The sequence below is a fragment of the Saccostrea echinata genome, unplaced genomic scaffold (assembly GCF_033153115.1).
Source record: "Saccostrea echinata isolate AGI-Se365-2 ecotype Australia unplaced genomic scaffold, CSIRO_AGI_Sech_v1 ptg000023l, whole genome shotgun sequence".
NCBI classification, from domain to species: Eukaryota; Metazoa; Mollusca; class Bivalvia; order Ostreida; family Ostreidae; genus Saccostrea; species Saccostrea echinata.
The window spans coordinates 14,958,623-14,979,616 of NW_026889772.1; the positions used below are offsets into that span (position 1 = coordinate 14,958,623).

Consider the following 20,994-nt stretch of genomic DNA (forward strand, 5'->3'; position numbering starts at 1 on the left):
GTTCATTGTTAAACTTTGTAAAAAATGCCGACTTTAAATAAAATTTACTTACTTACTTACCATCATAACCACTAGACCATTTCAGACGCTATTTACTTACTAGTTATTTTATGTAGACATTTTGCATTTCGTATGAATAATAATTTTTATTCAATTTTTGCGTTTTTCAAAATATGCCTCTTTGAAACAAAAATCGGAAATGGCAGTTTTGAAGAAAAATCCTGCCTCATTGTGCATATACATGTATCAATATTTTTCTGTTTCAAGGAGGCAGTTTGTCACAACAACGGAGATTCCGTATTTAAAATACGGAAAATCCGATATATTTTGCTGTGTGACTAATTTACACTTCATTTATTGGCAAATTGGAAGTCAATATGCAGCTTCCAAATATTGTTCTACATTGTGCTGTGTATACCTTTGTATCTGAAAAAAATTAACATCATTTTCTGTAACTTAATTTTCTTCCTTTAATCTGCTACACATTTAGGGAAAATAACAAAAGAACTGCAACACCCTCTTTTTACCGATTTTGAACTCGAATAACCGTGAACGTTTCAATAATTAAATTGACTTTAAATAAATGAGTCTTTTATTTTAATGTGGAGTCGGTACATAAATCGGTTATTGTTTTGATTTTGTGATTTCTTTGAAACGCAGTTGATTTAAATTGTGTAATTTACAGAAAAGACCTATCTTTATATAAAGTAATAAATCAAATAGAAAGGCAGCATGCTAAAGGATATATTGTACAGATTAAACATATAAAAAGAAAGCTTCGGTTTAAGATGGCGATTTCTAACAGAATGTAGCTCTCTATCATTTTTCTAGTTTATCTCACAATGAAAAAAAAATATATAAAACTAATAGTGACAATTTATTAAAAGAACCAAGTGGTGCCTGATTTAGCACAACCAGACTTATCATCACTTGTTAAATCCTCGGGCTCGACATTCTATATTTGGCTGTTTCCGGTTATAAGTGTAATAAGAACATTTTCTAACAAAATAAAACAATGATTAAACTATTTTCTTTGAAACAACAGAAAAAGGATGGAATCGATTCTTCGGACAGAGGATCACAGAAAAAGGCATCAGCAGCACAACTACGTATACAGAAAGGTAGTTTATTGTGTAACAGACACATGAATAAAGAAAAACAAGTGGTACCCAATTTCATCCGTGAAAGTGCACATTACATCACCACAGCACATTTTTTTATAGATCAAATAACGATTTTTCTGTTGATTGTATAGATTTGATAAAGTTTGATTTGAAATAATTATTCTTGTAGACATTCTTTTGAGTCATCGTCAGACTTCGTTTCTATCATGTCTAAAGGCTTAATCAGGTCCAGCACAATCTCTTGATTTAGCTATATAGCTTGAATTAGCTATATGGTATAGCTTTATTTAGCTATTTAGAATAGCTTGATTTAGATATTTTATCACACTTTTTCCTTAAATGTGTTATCTTTTCAAACTGTACAAAATGTCGCATCTTAGTGCAGTGATCAGGTCTGGGCGGCCTCCGTTTTTGGAGGATAGCTAAATTCAATATGGCGGCTAAAATTTTTACCATATATGGAAACCCTGTTGAATTGTGGGATAGTTTATCCTCCGATTTCAGAGGATAACACAGGTAATTTTCAAACACCTCGTGCCTATCTTTAATCAAAAAGTGCAAGCACCAGAGTACATGCAAATAAAAGTTCAAACATTGAACTATCGATTGTATGTGGTGATTGGAGATTCTATGTCTAGATATTTTGCAATTTATTTTCAAAGTTAGCACTTTTTGCGCTCCATTATTACTGAATATTTCTTGTTATTTTGTTTTATTTTTTATGATTTTTCTCTATTTATACAAATAAAAGAGGGCTTTAATCAGTCAGGAGTGAGACTGAAATCCGGTATTTCTGAAAAATGATGGATAATCGTCATATTTACTAACTACGTGTTTTCGTCATTTTTGTAAATATGACTTACCATCGTCATATTTTCTTTTTCAACTTAATTCTTCTATCCTGGTTACATAAAAGCGAAATTTGAATTCACCGCTGAAAGAAGAGTGTTTACGCAAGTTTCGTGTCATCAAGGTCACTAATTACTGCCAACCACGTGCGTTAGAACATCAACATGGAAGGTGAAAGTGATTATTTAGCGGTAAAATGTCGAATTTTGGTAGAACTAATTCGCCATTTTTACATGGCTTTTAGCCCTATAAAAACATATAGTACACTGTCTGGAAGAATACGTATTTGTAGAGAAAAGTCTCGACAAAAAGTTAAAGCCATAAAAAAGTAGTGCACCCAGTAAAACAAGCGAGATATTTCAGTGCGCCCAGACCCTCCATTTTGAAAAAAAGACGGAATATCGTCATTTTCATCTTCTTTTCTATTTAATGCAAATAAATTGACAAATAACTCTTCCACTCTTATTTTTGCTTGGGAAATTTGTACTGTCAACATAACCAGTATTGTAGTCAACTGTATTAGAGAAATAAAGTTTGTTTACGATATTTTTTGTCCTTTTTTCAGTTGGTGGATCTAACATTTTTCAAAGAGAGGTAACTCGGTATTCTAGAAACACTCTAAATTTTTATGACTGTTTTTTGTCATTTCCTTAAAAATGACGAGTTTAAGTCATAATAAATTTTTTATTTTATGACTAAAAATCGTCATTTTAAAATTGACGTATTTCAGTCTCACCCCTGACTGTTAATATTTCTTTTATATTTTCTTTTAATTCAAAAAAGGAAACCCAAAATGAAACGCATTTTAAGCGTATTTAAAACGCAAAATTTACTCTGCCTTATAATTTAAGCAAATAAAAGTATAAATGGATTGAATGAATAATTATAAAGATAAAAAAATAATTTGAATAGCATAAGTAAATAAAATAAATAATTTGACATGTCTACTAAGAAATTAACATATATTCATACAGCCATGTGTATACATAAACAAATAAAATATTAAAAGTGATGTGCTAAAGAATTATTAAATGAAAGAAATAATACATGATTAAACTTAATTTTTCCAAAAAAATTGTTCATCAAAATTTCTAAACTGCTTATCACATAATTACGGTACTGGAAAATCAGCGTGGTTATAATTAACCCCAGTCACAGGCAGGTAAGGCCAAATAAAAAAATATGTGTGGTTCCGGTTACCCGACCGTCCCTATTTTATACCCCCTGACCCTAAACTTTTTTTGACAATTTTCATATTTTTTCCGGAATTTTCCCCAATTTCCATCAATGGCTCCGGTTTAAGTTTTAGTTTCAGCAATGACAGCCTCCTTGCACAACATAGTGCAAGTGTTTATTAGTGTTAAATCCAAAGCAAGCTAGCATGTAGGTGTTCCCTACCAATACTGACTAGTATTTTATCACACCACATCTAAATGTCATTTGCAGAGTAGTGATAAGTATTATTTAGAATAATTAAGAAAATCATTTTGTTAAAAAAAAAAAAAAAAAAAAAAAATCCCTACCTACCTACCCTAATTTTTTTGGAGGTGTAACCGGAACCACACATATTTTTTTGTTTGGCCTAAAAGCAATATTTGTTTTCCAAACTGTATACCAAATAATTGATTGATGGTAATTACAAAAATATAGATATATTGATTTAATATCTGGAATTATCCATCATCATAGGAAATTGTACCTTTTATTTGTTCTGATTTCGAAATCAGCATACGGTTCATAAATGCAAGAGTTGCTGTTATTTGTTTGGTTAAGAGTTAACTGCCCTTAGTTTTGAAAATTCCGGTAGGTAGCAAGACCGCTATCCTCTGTTTTCAGAGGATAAAATCTATCCTCCAAAAACAGAGGCCGCCTAGACCTGGTGATAGAATTTAAGCTTGAAAACTCTTCTGAAAACAATGGATGTTAACATTGCTCATCAAATTGTGACTTTGAACTCAAAGTTCTTAAAGTTTTTAGGCTATATAAAGCAATTGATTTGTGACCTCACAGTTACTTGCTGAATGAAATTATAAAGGATTTCAGTTATGGTCAACAAGATAATTGATTAGTAATAATTCAGCACAGTCTTATCCACGCCTCAGCCCTAGGGCTGTATCAATATATCCATATATCCATATGTACTGATATTCATGTATATATCGTATTGAAAAAATAACTTCCAATATGTATCGGGCAGGTAGTTTTTCCTATAATTCTGTGAAAAAGTTGGGAATTTCAATCACCAAAGATTATTTAACTGTTCTGAATTAAAACTGATCAGTAATGATACAAACATTAAGGAGATCACACATCTTAATAATTATTACAAAATGCAGAGACAACTATATTATAACATGTTGGTTTCACAGTCATTAAAAATTTGAATTTGAAATGTATTTTGTAATGACAGTGAGACAAGAACTTCAAAGTGGGTTATAAAACACTTAGTTTTTTTAAAATTTATGCATTAAATGATTTACAAGACTTTTGATAGACTTGTTAAAGAATCCAATATATTGCATATGGCTTTACAAAATATCACATTGTATCAAATATTTTGGCTCAATTCACAGCCCTACTCAACGCACACAATGTGGTGTACAGTTACCCAAACAATGGAATTTATACATCTTTTGCTTATTCAAATGCTGCAGTGTTAGAACTCTCTTTGATTTGGGTTGTTTTTTTTTTATATTCCATAGTGCATATATGAATAATTGAAAACTTTCCACTTTCATCTATTTCTTACATAAAACACTTTTGTGAAAAACTGCATATAAATAGCTTTATCAAGCTATTCTGAATAGCTTAATTAATCTATGTAGCTAATTCAAGCTATATAGCTAAATCAAGAGATTGTACTGGACCTGGTAATACTGATACTTTGTTATTGTTTGATAAAAAAAACCAGGTATGGTATGTAGCTCTTTTTAGAAAATTTTAAAGATGTGTGATGCTTAGGACATAGATCATCTTAATTTACAGTCCCAGTGAGGGTCTTCCTAAGACATAGATACATTATTCTATATTTGGTCTATATTTCTTACTTGGTCACCTCTTAATATGTTAACTGTGCAACTCTTTGGGCGAGCGCAGTTGTGTATCACTGGATAATCATTTTTAACTAAGATGTGCCTCTTCAAATAGCACCAGACACTTGGAACATTTAGACTGTCATCAAATTGTGATGAATTCGAATCACTGACCAACATTTCAAGAGCATTGCATATGAAAACCTTGTCTGGAGCACATTTTCTCTCTCCTTGGTCCAATATGGTTTCTTCTTCATCATAGAGTGCCCACAGGTAGAGGACGTGCAATGCCCTTGAATCAATTTATAGAGCAAAGATTAAAGTCTGTTAACATTTCGGTCTTCTATAGCTCATACTTTACCCATAGAATGCCCATGAGTTTAGGATGTGCACTGACCTTGAGTCAAGTTTCTAGGTTAAAGGTCAAGGTCATTATTCATAGGAAATCTATCTAAGAAATCCTTGTTCAGGTCATATTTTTCCCTTCCCTAAGCCCTATCTGGCTCATACTTCGCCAATAGAGTGCTAGATGGACGAGGCTGTTCAGTGTCCTCAAGCAAAGTTTCTAGGTCAGAAATCTAGATCATAATAGATCTCTGTGTGAATTCTTTGTCATGACCATATTTTATCTCCCTTTGGTACCATTTGGTTCATACCTCACACAAAGAATGATCATGGGTTAAGATGTAAGTCAAGGTCAAACTCCAAATACAGTCCTTTCATCTTGATGTTCTTTACTAAATGGACACCATCTCAATATATGATTCTTTTTGTATAGGATATGTTGCAAATGAATTCATATATTTTTTGCTCTGTTTATTTTTTTCAGATATTAATGAACTGAATTTACCAAAGACATGCCAAGTTGACTTTCCAGACCCAGATGATCTACTCAACTTCAAACTCATAATTTCACCAGATGAAGTAAGAATTTGCACCATAGTAATCACTCTGTCTTCTGTCTGCCTGTCTTTCTTCCATTATTCTTCCATCTGCAAATTTTCTGCTTTTTAGGTCACCTGAGTATGAGTAGGGTGGGGCTCTAATGATTATATAGTGAAAATGCATTATTTCTTTGAAAAATCCACTTCTCTGCTCCTAGTTATTAACCAACAAACTAAGTGCATAGTTATGATGAGCAAGGGTGCCTGTTCCAAAATGGTGAATTTCATGGCCCCTGGGTCAGGGATTCCAGTGTTAGGAATCCTAGGATGGTGCTCTATTGATTATATAATGAAAATACATGAATTCTTTGAGAACTTATTCTCTGCTCCTGAGTTTTTAAGATAAACTAAGTGCATAGTTGTTATTAGCATGGGCTCTTCTTCCAAAACTGGGAAATTTTTTTCCCCAAGGTCAGGGGCTTTGGTGTTAAAGGGGGAGATCTTTTGATTATATAGTGAAACACATTATTTCTTTGATTTTTTTTCTCTTCTCTTGGGCATTAAGCAGGTAAACTAAATGCATGGTTAAGATAAGAAAGTGTGTCTCTTCCAAAATTGTGAATTTCGCATGTCAGGGGTTCTATTGGCACGGTGGGGCTGTGTTGAATTTATAGTGAAAATGCAATTATTTCTTTGAAAATGTTCTCTGCTCCTGGGAATCTAAGTGGCAAACAGAGTACAAAATTGTAATAAGCAATGGTATTTTTACCAGATTTTTAAAATTCTGGAACACTTGTTCAAGCATTCTGGCACTTAGCAGTGCAAGTAAAAAGACCTACTGTAATATTTGTGTATTTTGCTTTTGGGCAACATAGCTTCATCTATCAGTTTTTAGCTCACCTGAGCTGAAAGCTCAAGTGTGCTTTTCTGATCACCTGTTGTCCGTCGTCTGTCCGTCTGTAAACTTTTCACATTTTAAACTTCTTCTCAAGAACCACTGGGCAATTTTGACTGAAGTTAGTACAAAGCATCCTTGGGTGAAGGGGAGTTTAAATTGTTAAAATGAAGGGCTAAGCCCCTTTACCAGGGGAGATAATAAAAAAAGACAAAAATAGGGTGGGGTCATTAAAAAAAATCTTCTCAAGAACCACAGGGCCAGAAAAGCTGAAATTTACATGGAAGCATCCTGGGGTAGTGTAGATTCTAAATTGTTCAAATCATGAACCCGAGGGTAGGGTGGGTCCACAATGGGGAATCAAAGTTTTACATTGAAATATATGGGAAAAATCTTTAAAAAACCTTTTTCTCAAGAACCACTGGGCCAGAAAAGCTGAAACCTACATGAAAGTATTCTGGGGTAGTGTAGATTCTAAATTGTTCAAATCATGACCCCTGGGGGTAGGATAGGGCCACTATGGGGAATCAAAATTTTACATTGAAATATATGGAAAAATCTTCTTCTCAAGAACCACTGGGCCAGAAAAGCTGAAACTTACGTGGAAGCATTCTGGGGTAGTGAAAATTCTAAATTATTCAAATCATGACCCCCAGGGCTAGGGTGGGACCACTATGGGAAATCAAAATTTTACATTGAAATATATAGGAAAAATCTTTAAAAATCTTCTCAAGAACCACTGGGTCAGAAAAGCTGAAACTTTCAAGCAAGCATCCTGGGGTAGTGTAGATTTTAAATTGTTCAAATCATGACCTCCGGGGATAGGGTGGGGCCACAATACATATAACAAGTGGAAAACTGGTGAAGAACAGCAGGGCCAAATTACTCAGGTGAGCGTTGTGGCACATGGGCCTCTTGTTTGTTTTATTTCATACTTCTGTGAATCCTTTACAGTATTGAATTATGTTTAGGTGAGCATTAAAGCCCTTGGGCCTATTGTTCTTTGTGTACATCAATGCATGGAAAAGATTTAGAATGACTTGAATTGTATCATGCAGTGCACACTTACATACATGAGGCACAATTTGACTAAGTTTGTTTGTATATTATTTGAGTTATTTATTTGGTAAATTATTTTGATAGGAGGTAAAGAATTCCATTAAAATGTAGTATATACAACATGTACAATTTTACTTTGTTTTTCACCACTTGTTCATTTTTTGATACTTCACACCATTTTTAAAAAAAAAATTGTTTCATATTGAGAATTATTTTAAGGAGCTATATTATTCTAGCTTCTTAAAATAAAATATTTTCTTCACTTTCAACTCTTTGTAAGTGAATTAAATACAAGTTCATCTACTTTAAAATAAATTGTCAAAACCTTTCTGGTTAGGCACAGGTAAAGCTTACCTTCCCCCAGATCTTTTATTATGAATTGTTTATTCTCTTTACAGGGGTTCTACAGAGGTGGGCGATTTGTGTTCAGTTTTAAGGTTTTGCAAGGATATCCACATGACCCTCCTAAGGTCAAATGTGAAACGATGGTGTATCACCCCAACATTGATTTAGAAGGAAATGTTTGTCTTAATATATTACGGTAAGTTATGAAGTTGTAACTACTGTCTGAAAATAAGTTAAATTTAAATGTGGTGTTTCCTGAGTATTTTGCAAAGTCTTTGGTCTATTAATTATCTGGTACCAGATAAGGATATTGTTAAATACATTTTAAATTAAATTTAATGTATACATCTTTAATTCTAAATTAAAAATTAAATGTCTAAAATTTCACAACTTTCTATGTGACATTGTCGGTACACTTTATGGTAGCAGTAGTTTTTAATTTCGTGGTCTTTGAATTCTCATTATTGAATATTCTTTAAAACCAAAACAAAGATATGGGAAATTATTCATAATAAATGCATCAAGTAACTAACTTTAACCTATTGTTATCAACCTCAGGTTTCCTAATGATTTCCAATGATCATCGTTTTACTAAGAGAATAGGAAAGCAGGATTTTAAACTTCATTGCATGTATTCGGTAGATTTGACATATGAATGCTTACAATATGTCCTCAATATTCATGATGGCTCAATGTTTGTGGAAAATTCTTTGATCATGAACACAGTGAAATTAAAAGAACCTTAATGTATTTCCAACTTTACCATGTTTACAGTATCTTGTATAGAGCAATTGAACATGATATACAGCTAGCTGTACCAGTTGCTGACATGTCATCTTATAGATTGCTAGAGAATAAATTAATTATAGTCATTTACAAAGCTAGACTATTTTCTTCCAATATGAGAATTAAGGTTAAATAATAAATGTTGCATTTGTTGCTGTAATAGAGATAACTTTTTACTAGATACCTTGAGTCACTTGGTGACAGGTGCAACAGCTCCATATATGTATTAGGCCACATAAAATTAAATTTTAGGTTCTATGTGTATTTGCATAAAAGCATAGGGTGGTCATTATATACTGAAATGCAAAAAAAAATGCAACATCCTATTTTAGGGGGAAATATTATATATAGGATAAAAGCTTGTCTCTAAAAAGTAAGGACATCTTCAACTTTGTAAATATGGGTAATTTAACGGTTGAATGAATTTCATACCCTTACCGGAAGTTAAGTTTGAGTCCACTTAACAGAAATCAAAAATTGCATGTTTAACAAAATATTTGGCAATAATATGGGGTTTTAAGAGTTTGTGTCTGTTCATCATAAATAATGAAGCAATGTTACAAAAAATAAATTCTCATTTCTTTTCCATAAGCGATGCCAAGGCTTCCTAAAAATGACTTAAGTAGGCATTTCCAATGCTCTAGCTGGAAAATGTCAAAATAAAGGTGATGGAGAGTTGCAGATGCAAATATGCAACACATCACACCTCAACAAGCTCTTACGTATCAATAGCATGAATGACAGTCCTTGGACCGAAAGTCCAAGGGTTACTACACTCGCTTGGCAAGAGAAAAATCGACCTCGTCATCTGAAAAACAGGCATTTAAAAATGGCAAAGAATATTTCTTTCGCTCAGATCACAAGATTGATGAACCTACTGCATCGTAGAAATCAAGCTGCAACTGTTGTACATGGCAGTCTTGCACGCTGTAATTGGATGGCCGGGGTGGGGGTGTTTTAACATTCATGTGTTACTTTCTAAAGTTAAAAGATTATAATTAAACATTTTTATCAAATCTCTGATGTTTATAAATTGAGTTTTACCTTACTGTATTCATTTTTGAAAATCATTAGATAAAAAATTCAAATATTTGTAGATTACTGCTTGTTGCATTTCCTTTGCGTTTCAGTATAATTTTTATTTTTTAAATATCACATTACTTGTCATTTTATAGAAAATATTCATTTTTTTTCATTTTGCTAATGCTAATATGAGTAAATTAAATATTTTTTTCAGTTTCAATCTTACAAATTTTAAATACAGTGGCGCCGCGGTAATCCGGACGCCAATAATCCGGACGCTTCACCTTGCGGACGATATTTTTTGGGAACTGATTTTTTCCACATTATTCTGTCTCATTAATCTGGAAATTTGCATTCCGGATCCGGACGGTCAATTTCTACTACAAAACGCAATATTTCATTGAAAAATGACTCGTTTATCCGGATGGTAATTTTTCGAGGAATGACTTTTCACACCTTTCTTGCAGTAGTGATAATTATTGTAAAAACATTGTCCGTGGAGTCAGTTTGAAGCGGTTACCTGTGACCTCTAAACAATAGTGTCTATAATTAGCGTGTGTTTACCTCAGCTAAAACACACGTCTTTTATATTATAAAGCTCGAAGAATATAGCTTATACTGTGCATTAATTAAATTGCTAACGTATATAAATTTATGAGAATTTTGGAGAGTTGTAAATAAAATTTTTACTGAATAATAAATCACGAGATTTCGTTGTGGTATCGAGTTACGTAAGTTTATCAAAATACGATCGTACATTATTTGAAACTTTTTTTTTTCTTTTCATAAGACAATTTATTATGATACATAATTCAAGAAAATATATTTCTATTAATGCACTAAGAGATACATAACTGGTGTTAGTTATAAATGCCGATCACGTCTTTTCAAGATATATAACTTAGAATTTATAGAAAAAGTATTGATAATCCTGAATATGGCTTGTGTTTACGTTGAATGTTTGCAATATGTACACTGATTGCAGTATTTAGTTACTTACTTCCCTATGTGGTGAACATACGTGGTTAATCATTTGAACATTCTCAATGGTGATAATGAACAGTTCTACCTAATATGAGCTTGAATAAATATAAAAAAAAAAGTGCCAAAATAAAACAGTAGCAGATCAAAATTTGGTCAGCCCATGTAACTACATGTCAAATAGAAGGCGAATAAAGTTTCTGTGTTAGAAAAGGAAGTCTCAACATAAAACTGCCTATCCATTTTTCATCCTGTAAATTACATTTTAATTTTTTTCTCTTTTTTAATATCTATTATTTCTTTTAAAACTATAAAAATAAAATCAATAAGTCAAGGTAAAATAAAGGTGTTTTCTTTGCCTTCACATTTGATACCACTATGTTCATAAGTATATGATTTAAGAGGGTACGCCTTTTAAGAAGTGATTCACTTATCCGGATGATTCATTTATCCGGACGATTTCGTTGGGGACGGAGGCGTATGAATTAACTAGGCGCCACTGTAGTATGATACTGTTATCTTTTTCATACCAATATGAAAGGGACAGGCAGGAATGAGAATTTAGTAATAGATTTTATCTTGTCTTCTTAGATAAGGCCAAAAAAATTAATCAGTAGTTTCTCAGGCACCTCCACGACAGGTCAAAAACTGCTGCATTGATCAATTTTATTGACATATTGAAAAGGAAATAACTCAATTTTCTATTTTTCAAGTTAAAAAGAAAGATTGAGTTATATCCCCTTTCATAAATGCTAATAGATAAGATGTTTTTATTAGATGAACAATAATGTTGCTTGTTAAGTTCATTTTCTTATTAATTTTTAGCTCACCTCAACAAAGTTGGGGGAGCTTATGTAATACCCTCGGCCTCGGCGTCCCAGGTTAAGGTTTTTGGAGCAGTTTTCTTTTCAAGTACTTCCATGGCCTATATTAGTCAGAGATGCATGGAGGATGCTTCTAGTGTGTTTCATTGTACCAGTCAAGGTTTCAGATGCTGCAATTTCAGCTAAAGAATGACCAGGTTAATGTTTTTGGAGCAGGTTAAAGTTTTTGGAGCAGATTAAAGTTTTTAGAGCAGGTCTCAAGTAACTATAAGTCCTATATTGACCAAACTTGCATGGATGATGCATCTAAGGATGCACACTATTGAACTTGCTTCGGATGCTGGATCTGACCTACATTTTCCAGATGAGTGACCAGGTTAAAGTTTTTTGGAGCAGATGTCATTTCCAAGTAACTATAAACCCTATATTGACCAAACTTGCATGGATGATACATCAAAGGATTCACACTACTGGACTTGCTTCAGATGCTGGATCTGACCTTCATTTTACGGATGAGTAACCAGATTAAAGTTTTTGGAGCAGATGTCATTTCCAAGTAACTATAAGCCCTGTATTGACTAAACTTGCATGGATGATACATCTAAGGATGCACACTACTGAACTTGCTTCGGATGATGGATCTGACCTACATTTTCCGGATGAGTAACCAGGTTAAAGTTTTTGGAGCAGATGTCATTTCCAAGTAACTATAAGGCCTATCTGAACCAAACTTGCATGGATGATGCATCAAGGGACGAACAATCTCAAACTTGTGTCGGATGCTGGATTTGACTTACATTTTCTGGATGAGTGACTAGTTTTAAGTTTTTAGATAAGTCTATTCCCAAGTAACTGCAAGCCCTATCAGACCAAAATTGTATAAATGTTGCATTTAGGGATGCACACTCTTAGATTATTAGTTTAGTGTGGGACTTTGCCTTACTTAAAGACAACATTTGTTGAGGTGAGCTCTGTAATCTTTGATTACCTATGTTTGGACTATGTACAAATTAGCACTTATGTAAAGTTACTTTCTTTGACTTTGTATTTTGTATAAAATGAATCTCCAATAGGAGGATCGTCATGGTAGCTCAGTTGGTAGAGTGCTCGCTCCGTGTTAGGTAGGTCGTGAGTTCGAATCTTGGCCGCGACTGACCTATGTCGATAAAATGGGTAGCAACTGTTCCATCGCCATGCGCTCGGCACTTTGAAGTAAAAGTTACGGGTTCTTCGGATGAGACCTTAAAAACTGAGGCCCTGTGTCATGGCAGGCGTTGGCACGATAAGGATCCCTCACTGCTCAATGGCCCTGAGTGCCAAGTAAAGGTCTAAATTTGAAGCCCTTCACCGGTATATGGTGACGTCTCTATATGAGTGAAAAATTCTTGAATGGGATGTAAAACAACAGTCAATCAATCAGTCAACCAATAGGAGGAAATAAATAAAGAATGAATGAATGGTATTTTATGATTTAACTTTTGAGCAAATGTTTGGAAAAACATTATTTAAAGTTCAATACGTATCAAAATTAATGTAAGAGAACGAAAAATGTAAGCATTAATTTTATTATTATTTTGTTGAACGACTTACATGAAAAAAGATATAACACCTGCTTCCAAGAAAAAAAAACCTGTCTGCCGTATTGAATTCTGAAATTTTTGGCCTGAGAAACTAATAATTAATTTTTTGGGGCCTAATGTGTAGCTACATGTATATTTAGAATTTAACTTCATGTATTTTTATTTAAGTAATTGACATCCTGATGTTTGATAAGCATTAAACTATTTGTTTTCTTTTGCAGAGAAGACTGGAAGCCAGTTTTAACAATAAATTCTATTGTCTATGGGTTGCAGTATTTATTTTTGGTAAGGAATTTAGCAAAGAAAACTGCAGAGAAAAAAAATTGTGTAATCTGTCTTTAGTAATCAGCTTCTAATCTTAATCAAAAAAAAAAAAAAATTAAAAAATACTGGTATGGTATATAAAAACTATGTTTACAATTAGTTTGAAAAGAAAACATTATACCGGAAAACAGCTGTCTTGTTTTTGCATTTTTATCTTAGAACGTTGATAGTTACTTTCTTCCACAATTTCTCTGCCTCAAACTGTCTTTGCTTTCAGCATAAAGCATAAATTAGTTGTAAAAAATGACATAATGATTAAATTTTAGGGTCTTCATTTCCTTGCAAAACTCACAATAAACTATTTACACTTGAAAAAAAAATTGGCTATACATATTGTATTTAAAAGCAACTAAATGTAAATCTTTGAAATTCTTGGTGCTTTTGATTCATTATAGGACATTTTTTAAAGCTTTATACCCTATTAATACCATGTTATAGAAATGATACCGAAGAGAATGAGCAATTGCAGTGTCATTTTAAGTGTTATATTGAGACTGTCATAAGTTAAACTTATACCAGTTCAAGTTTGATTTCAGTTTTTAAAAAAACAAGAAATGTCATCTCCTTCGGAAAATAATTTAAGGACCCTCTCTACACTAAATGAAAATGTTTTTTGGACATTGAGAAAATTATATTGTATAAAGCTGCAAATATTAAGCTTATTTATATCGTTTTCAACAAGGGTACCTGGCTTTTACCCCCAAGAAAAATGTTCAAAGTCAACCAAGTTTTGGTGAAAAGAAATCACTGTTGTTTACCTAAGTGGGGAAAAATCATGCAGATGAAGTGTTCAATTAATTTATCTTAGCCCATCAAAATGTTAAGAATGCTTGAATTGATTAGAAATTGATCGATAAACTGTAGATTTAAATTCATCTTATTTTAGATCTAAGGGCAGATTACTTTTAATTAACTACATAAAAATACCACAGAATCAGAACTCTTTAGTGTGCAGTGTATAGAGGGTTCTTAATCTACTAATTTGATTTAAATATATGTTTATTTTTTTTCTTTTGTCACACACACATATTTGAAGTCATGTTATGCTCATGTATGCTTTAACAAATGTAGACATACTGGTATACACTCACAAAAATGATGGTACAGATACTGTATAAACTGATGGGCTCAAGAGCTTTTCATGTGCTTGAGATCTCTCACCTCTACAATTTTACTTTAGGAACCTAATCCAGAGGATCCCTTGAACAAAGAGGCTGCTGAGGTCCTTCAAAGTAACCGACGATTATTCGAGCAGAACGTCACAAAGTCGATGAGAGGAGGCTATATTGGGTCCCTGTACTTTGACCGATGCTTAAAATGATGACAGTCTGTCATTAACAGAGAAATATTGTGATTTTTTCTGTGCTTTGTAAATCATTAAGAAATGTGTCTAAAAGTGGATATTTGTTTGAATGAGACATCTGAATGTGTCTATGGCTGCTTATTATAAAACAGAATATCATGCTGATCAATGATATTTGCTGAAAAGCATGTTTATTCTGTTGTCTCTTGGATAGAAAATTTCAGCAAGATCATGTTAAAGTACACTGGATATTTACATATAACTTTTCATTTAATCCTTCTGTAATATTTTGCTGCTTGGGACATGTTTAACTACCGGTACATGTATTTGTAAAGTCTGGACAGGGTGTGAAATTTTTGTTTAATATGGATTCTGAGCAGATTGCTGTTGGAGCCCAGTTGCTTTCATTTAAGGTAGTAAAAATCTGTATAGCAGAATCCTGTTTCTCAATATTTCCTTAATGTTTTCTTGAATGTTTTTGTGTGAACCATGTGTACCTCTTTTGTACAATGTATCAGAGTGTAATTTATTTACTAAATATGGTGACATGGTAATTTTGAATTCTTCTCAGTAAGTTTATTTGTAAACTCTGATTAGAATATTGGAGGACTTTGTCCCTGTAAAGTATAGCAAGGACTTGATTGGATTTTATTTGAGTGAGCAAGTGCTGAAGTCAGTTGTCCAATTGTTGCAGTTGTGTCATAATGCCATGTTGCTGTTTTAACAGCATTGTTTACTTGGTAGAACTACTTGTATTAATCCATTTATAAAGAGGCTTGTAGTTTGAATGTGTTGCATGTAAAGAAGATTGTATTACCCGGTAGTTAGAAAGTTTTCAAAAGTATAAACTGGTACAATTAAGATTTTAGAATATGGGTGTTTAATGTATTTGACTTCATGTAGCTAAGCTATTTAATTCTTTTTAATTTTGTGTTAACCTTTGCAAATTTATGTTAATTACTTTTCAATATAACAGGGCAGAAAATTTGTTAATGTTTCTTTTTTCCATAATTCTAATTTAATTCCCCAATTTGTGAACACACAAAAAGAATGAGAAAATTATCACAAGAAGATAAGTAGATACTGGTACTGAACATATTAAAGTGCTGTTTTTATATTGACTCATTAGTGTATGAGAAACCTTAATAAACGATCATTAAAATATTATTTGAATGTTATTGTTTGTATGTTTTGTCTGCTTTTCACTAACTTCATTATATGGAGTTTTTCTGGTATGGTAATTTTCATCTTTCTACCAAATCTCCACACTGGTTTTGATTAAATGTGATAAAATTTTGTACATTTATGTAATCTTTGATGAAGCCATCACTATTGTGTTTTGCTTACTGGTGCAGAACATGGTAATCAAATTGAGCTCCCAGTTTTGCCCTGGTCACTTTAAAGGCAGATTTGTAACCTTTGGACACATCATTTTGCATGTTGCTCCAATGGGAAAAGGATATATAGTTGAATGAATTCTGGAGACATCAAGGAGAAAGGGGTCCGTTTTTCTTTTAATTGGACTAGTTTTATGTGAGCCTGCTATATTTTTTGCAGTATTTGTATTACATGTAATTATGGGATAAAACCTAGAGAAAGAGTTAAGGAGTCTGAATATGTTTTGTTCCACTAGTGGTTCTAGCTCATATCACTGATCAAAATGTACGTGTAACAGTATAGGGAAAAAAAATGTGATGAACCAGACCAAGATTTGAACTCATGGCCCCCTGAATCACTAGTCTGGTGCTCTACCAACTGAGCTATCTGGCCACCCACAATCAAATTTGTCTGACCACCACATTCCTCCCTAAGGGGTCTTCGCCCCAGAAGACGTACACCAATCCAGGCTCTTCCCAGACAGGTCTTTCACATGTCACTTCCAGCTGGCATATGGCACAGCACCTAATGTAACGGGATAGGAGAAAAATGTGACAGACTAGAATTCAAGCCCAGGCCCACTGAATCATCACTGTAGTCAGATGCTTTACCAATAAGCCATTGGTGATTAAACCTGCCTGACCACCTCATGTGGCAGTGCAGATTGCTTTTGAAAATTGAAAAATACAAGTCTCTGGTACTGTATGTAAAGGAAATTTTAAATTCTGATCCTTTAATTGTCCAGTTAATCTAATGAAAAACTTGGTCATGCCCTTAACAAATTGATATAAAAATAGTATAATGAATTATTAGGCTAAATTCACCTCAAAAGAATTTTTTGCTCTGCAAGGCTGAGAGGCAGGAATATTAAAATTATTTGGAGCTTAACCATTCGAATAAGTACACTTGTATATATACCTAAAATATATGTAAAAATATTTTGGGCACTATAAACTATAACAATTTTACGGAAAACTACATATTGCTGAAGAATCCGAATTTTTCTCTGAACGAATTAGCTTTTCTTTCATATTACTTCCGGTTTGGATTATCGCGTGAGAGGTATAATATGTATGCTGTTTTGGATCTCGTAACCAGCCTCTATAACCAGGCAGAGCGCATGCGTGAAATAAATTTCCATCGAGATCGGAAGACAGCAGAGAGGAAATTCGGAATATATAATGGAAACTTAGTAATGCGGAATGATACTATAGTCAGATGCAGAAATTTTTGCATAATTCGATCAACTTTTATTTAAAAAAGCAGAAGAATAAATGAATCAACTTTACAGTTAGTTTTTATTTATTTATTAATTAATTTATTTATTTATTTAATTAATTATTAATTAATTAATTTAATTTATTTATTTATCTTTCTTATGATTAATTAACTAAGTAACTGATTAATTTATTAAAAAATATATATTTGTATTTTTTTTTTAAATTCATTTATAACATTCTTTCCTCCATGTATTAATTATTCCATCCATTAATTAATTATCTATTAATTAATTCATTGATTTATTAATTTGTATGCATGTTTGTTTATTTATTTACTTATTTATTATTCTAATGATTAAGTAATTGATTAATTCATTAAGAAGTTCATTTATTTGTTTGTTTATTTATTTATTATATTCATTCCTTCATTTATTTCGTATTCTATTAATTAATTAATTTATTTATTTATTATTGATCTATTTATTTATGCATTCATTTATTCGTATTTTTCTTTATTTCTTTATTTTTTATTTCTTTATTGATTGATTTATTTATTTTTGCATTGATTTATTGATTTATTTATGCATTTATCATATATTTCTTTTATAAATTAATTATTTTTACAGGGTTTGTATACTTATTACCAGGGTCTGTTTATGTATTGCCATAGTTTGTATACCATCACCAGGGTCTATATACCTATCACCAGGGTCTGTATACTTAACACCAGGGTCTATGTACCTATCACCAGGGTCTATATACCCATCACCAGGGTTTGTATACCCATCACCAGGGTCTGTATACCTATCACCCGGGTCTCTTTACTTATCACCAGGGTCTGTATACCTATCACCAGATTCTGTATACCTATCACCAGGGTCTGTATACCCATCACCAGGGTCTGTATACCTATCACCAGGGTCTGTATACCTATCACCCGGGTCCGTTTTATCTATCACAAGGGTCTATATACCTATCACCAGGGTCTGTATACCTATCACAAGGGTGTGTATGCCCATCACAAGAGTCTATATACCCATCACCAGGGTCTGTATTATCTATCACCAAGGTCTGTATACCCATCACCAGGGTCCGTATACCCATCACCAGGGTCTGTATACCTATCACCAGGGTCTGTATTATCTATCACCAGGGTCTGTATACCTATCACCAGGGTCTGTATACCCATCACCAGTGTCTGTATTATCTATCACCAAGGTCTGTATACCCATCACCAGGGTCTGTATACCTATCACCAGAGTCTATATACCTATCACCAGGGTCTATATACCCATCACCAGGGTTTGTATACCCATCACCATGGTCTGTATACCTATCACCCTGGTCTCTTTACTTATCACCAGGGTCTGTATACCTATCACCAGGGTCTGTATACCTATCACCCGGGTCTGTATACCCATCACCAGGGTCTGTATACCTATCACCAGGGTCTGTATACCTATCACCAGGGTCTGTATACCTATCACCAGGGTCTGTATACCTATCACCCGGGTCCGTTTTATCTATCACAAGGGTCTATATACCTATCACCAGGGTCTGTATACCTATCACAAGGGTGTGTATGCCCATCACAAGAGTCTATATACCCATCACCAGGGTCTGTATTATCTATCACCAAGGTCTGTATACCCATCACCAGGGTCCGTATACCCATCACCAGGGTCTGTATACCTATCACCAGGGTCTGTATTATCTATCACCAGGGTCTGTATACCTATCACCAGGGTCTGTATACCCATCACCAGTGTCTGTATTATCTATCACCAAGGTCTGTATACCCATCACCAGGGTCTGTATACCTATCACCAGAGTCTATATACCTATCACCAGTGTCTGTATTATCTATCACCAAGGTCTGTATACCCATCACCAGGGTCTGTACATATCACCAGGGTCTGTATTATCTATCACCAGGGTCTATATACCTATCACCAGGGTCTGTATGCCTATCACAAAGGTGTGTATGCCCATCACAAGAGTCTATATACCCATCACCAGGGTCTGTATACCTATCACCAGAGTCTATATACCTATCACCAGGGTCTGTATTATCTATCACCAAGGTCTGTATACCTATCACCAGGGTCTGTATACCTATCACCAGGGTCTGTATACTTATCACCCGGGTCTGTATACCTATCATCAGGGTCTGTATTATCTATCACCAGGATCTATATACCCATCACCAGGGTCTGTATTATCTATCACCAGGGTCTGTATACCCATTACCAGGGTCTGTATACCTATCACCAGGGTCTGTATACCCATCACCAGGGTCTGTATACCTATCACCCGGGTCTGTATTATCTATCACCAGGGCCTATATACCTATCACCAGAGTCTGTATACCTATCACCAGGGTCTGTATACTTATCACCAGGGTCTATATACCCATCACCAGGGTTTGTATACCTATCACCAGGGTCTGTATACCCATCACCAGGGTCTGTATACCTATCACCAGGGTCTGTATTATCTATCACCAGGGTCTATATACCTATCACCAGGGTCTGTATACCCATCACCAGGGTCTGTATACCTATCACCAGGGTCTGTATACCTATCACCCGGGTCTGTATACTTATCACCAGGGTCTGTATACCTATCACCAGGGTCTCTATACTCATCACCAGGGTCTGTATATACCCACCACCATCTATAACTATCATCAGAGTCTATATACCTATCATCAGGATCTGTATACCAATCACTAGGGTCTCTTGACCCATCAACAGGGTCAGTTTATCTATCACCAGGTTCTGTATACCAATCACCAGGGTCTCTTGACCCATTACCAGGGTCAGTTTATCTATCACCAGGTACTGTATACCAATCACCAGGGTCTCTTGACCCATCACTCGGGTCAGTTTATCTATCACCAGGTTCTGTATACCAATCACCAGGGTCTATATACCCTTCATCACGGTTTTTTCTTCCCTCGTGCAGGGTCTAGTTCCCATCTTTTTAGTAGGGTGACCTTCAACATAGTTTGCATTATGAAAATGAATCCAATTACTTTTTAGGGTGTCTTCATAAACGTAACATCTTGTGGATAACGTATGAGTTGTTTAATGAACTATAATGATTTTATTGTGATTAAGATGCCCTGACTCTAATGTTATATTGATCTTATTTACTTTTTATTTTGTAGTGTAAGCCTGTCAAGGAGGAAGCAAAGGATATAGAAACTTATAACAATGGACAAAGATTTATATTTGTGTGGAACTATCTTTACATTGTAAATGCCAATGTATCCTGATTCCTCTATTGCATAAATCGAGAGAAATCTAAAAATTCCATTATGGTGTTTACTTGTTCCAGAGAAAATGTGAAGATATACATATCTACATAATTAATCAATAAAGTG

The 20,994-nt window shown here is 33.8% G+C and overlaps 1 protein-coding gene across 1 annotated transcript; it reads left to right on the forward strand.

Annotated features, from left to right (window-relative positions):
• The first annotated feature begins 981 nt into the window (after positions 1 to 981).
• LOC133191522 (NEDD8-conjugating enzyme Ubc12) lies at positions 982 to 16,176 on the forward strand. The gene is made up of 5 exons (XM_061327272.1): positions 982 to 1,121; positions 5,835 to 5,929; positions 8,242 to 8,384; positions 13,604 to 13,667; positions 14,887 to 16,176. The coding sequence occupies exons 1-5, from the start codon at positions 1,016 to 1,018 to the stop codon at positions 15,025 to 15,027; spliced, it is 549 nt and encodes a 182-aa protein (XP_061183256.1). The 5' UTR covers positions 982 to 1,015; the 3' UTR covers positions 15,028 to 16,176.
• Positions 16,177 to 20,994: the final 4,818 nt, after the last annotated feature.

Coding starts and splice junctions, on each gene's coding strand:
- LOC133191522 (XM_061327272.1), top strand. CDS start 1,016: ATGATTAAACTATTTTCTTTGAAACAACAGAAAAAGGATGGAATCGAT. Junction 5,930..8,241: donor TCATAATTTCACCAGATGAA/GTAAGAATTTGC, acceptor TTCTCTTTACAG/GGGTTCTACAGAGGTGGGCG. Junction 8,385..13,603: donor GTTTGTCTTAATATATTACG/GTAAGTTATGAA, acceptor TTTCTTTTGCAG/AGAAGACTGGAAGCCAGTTT.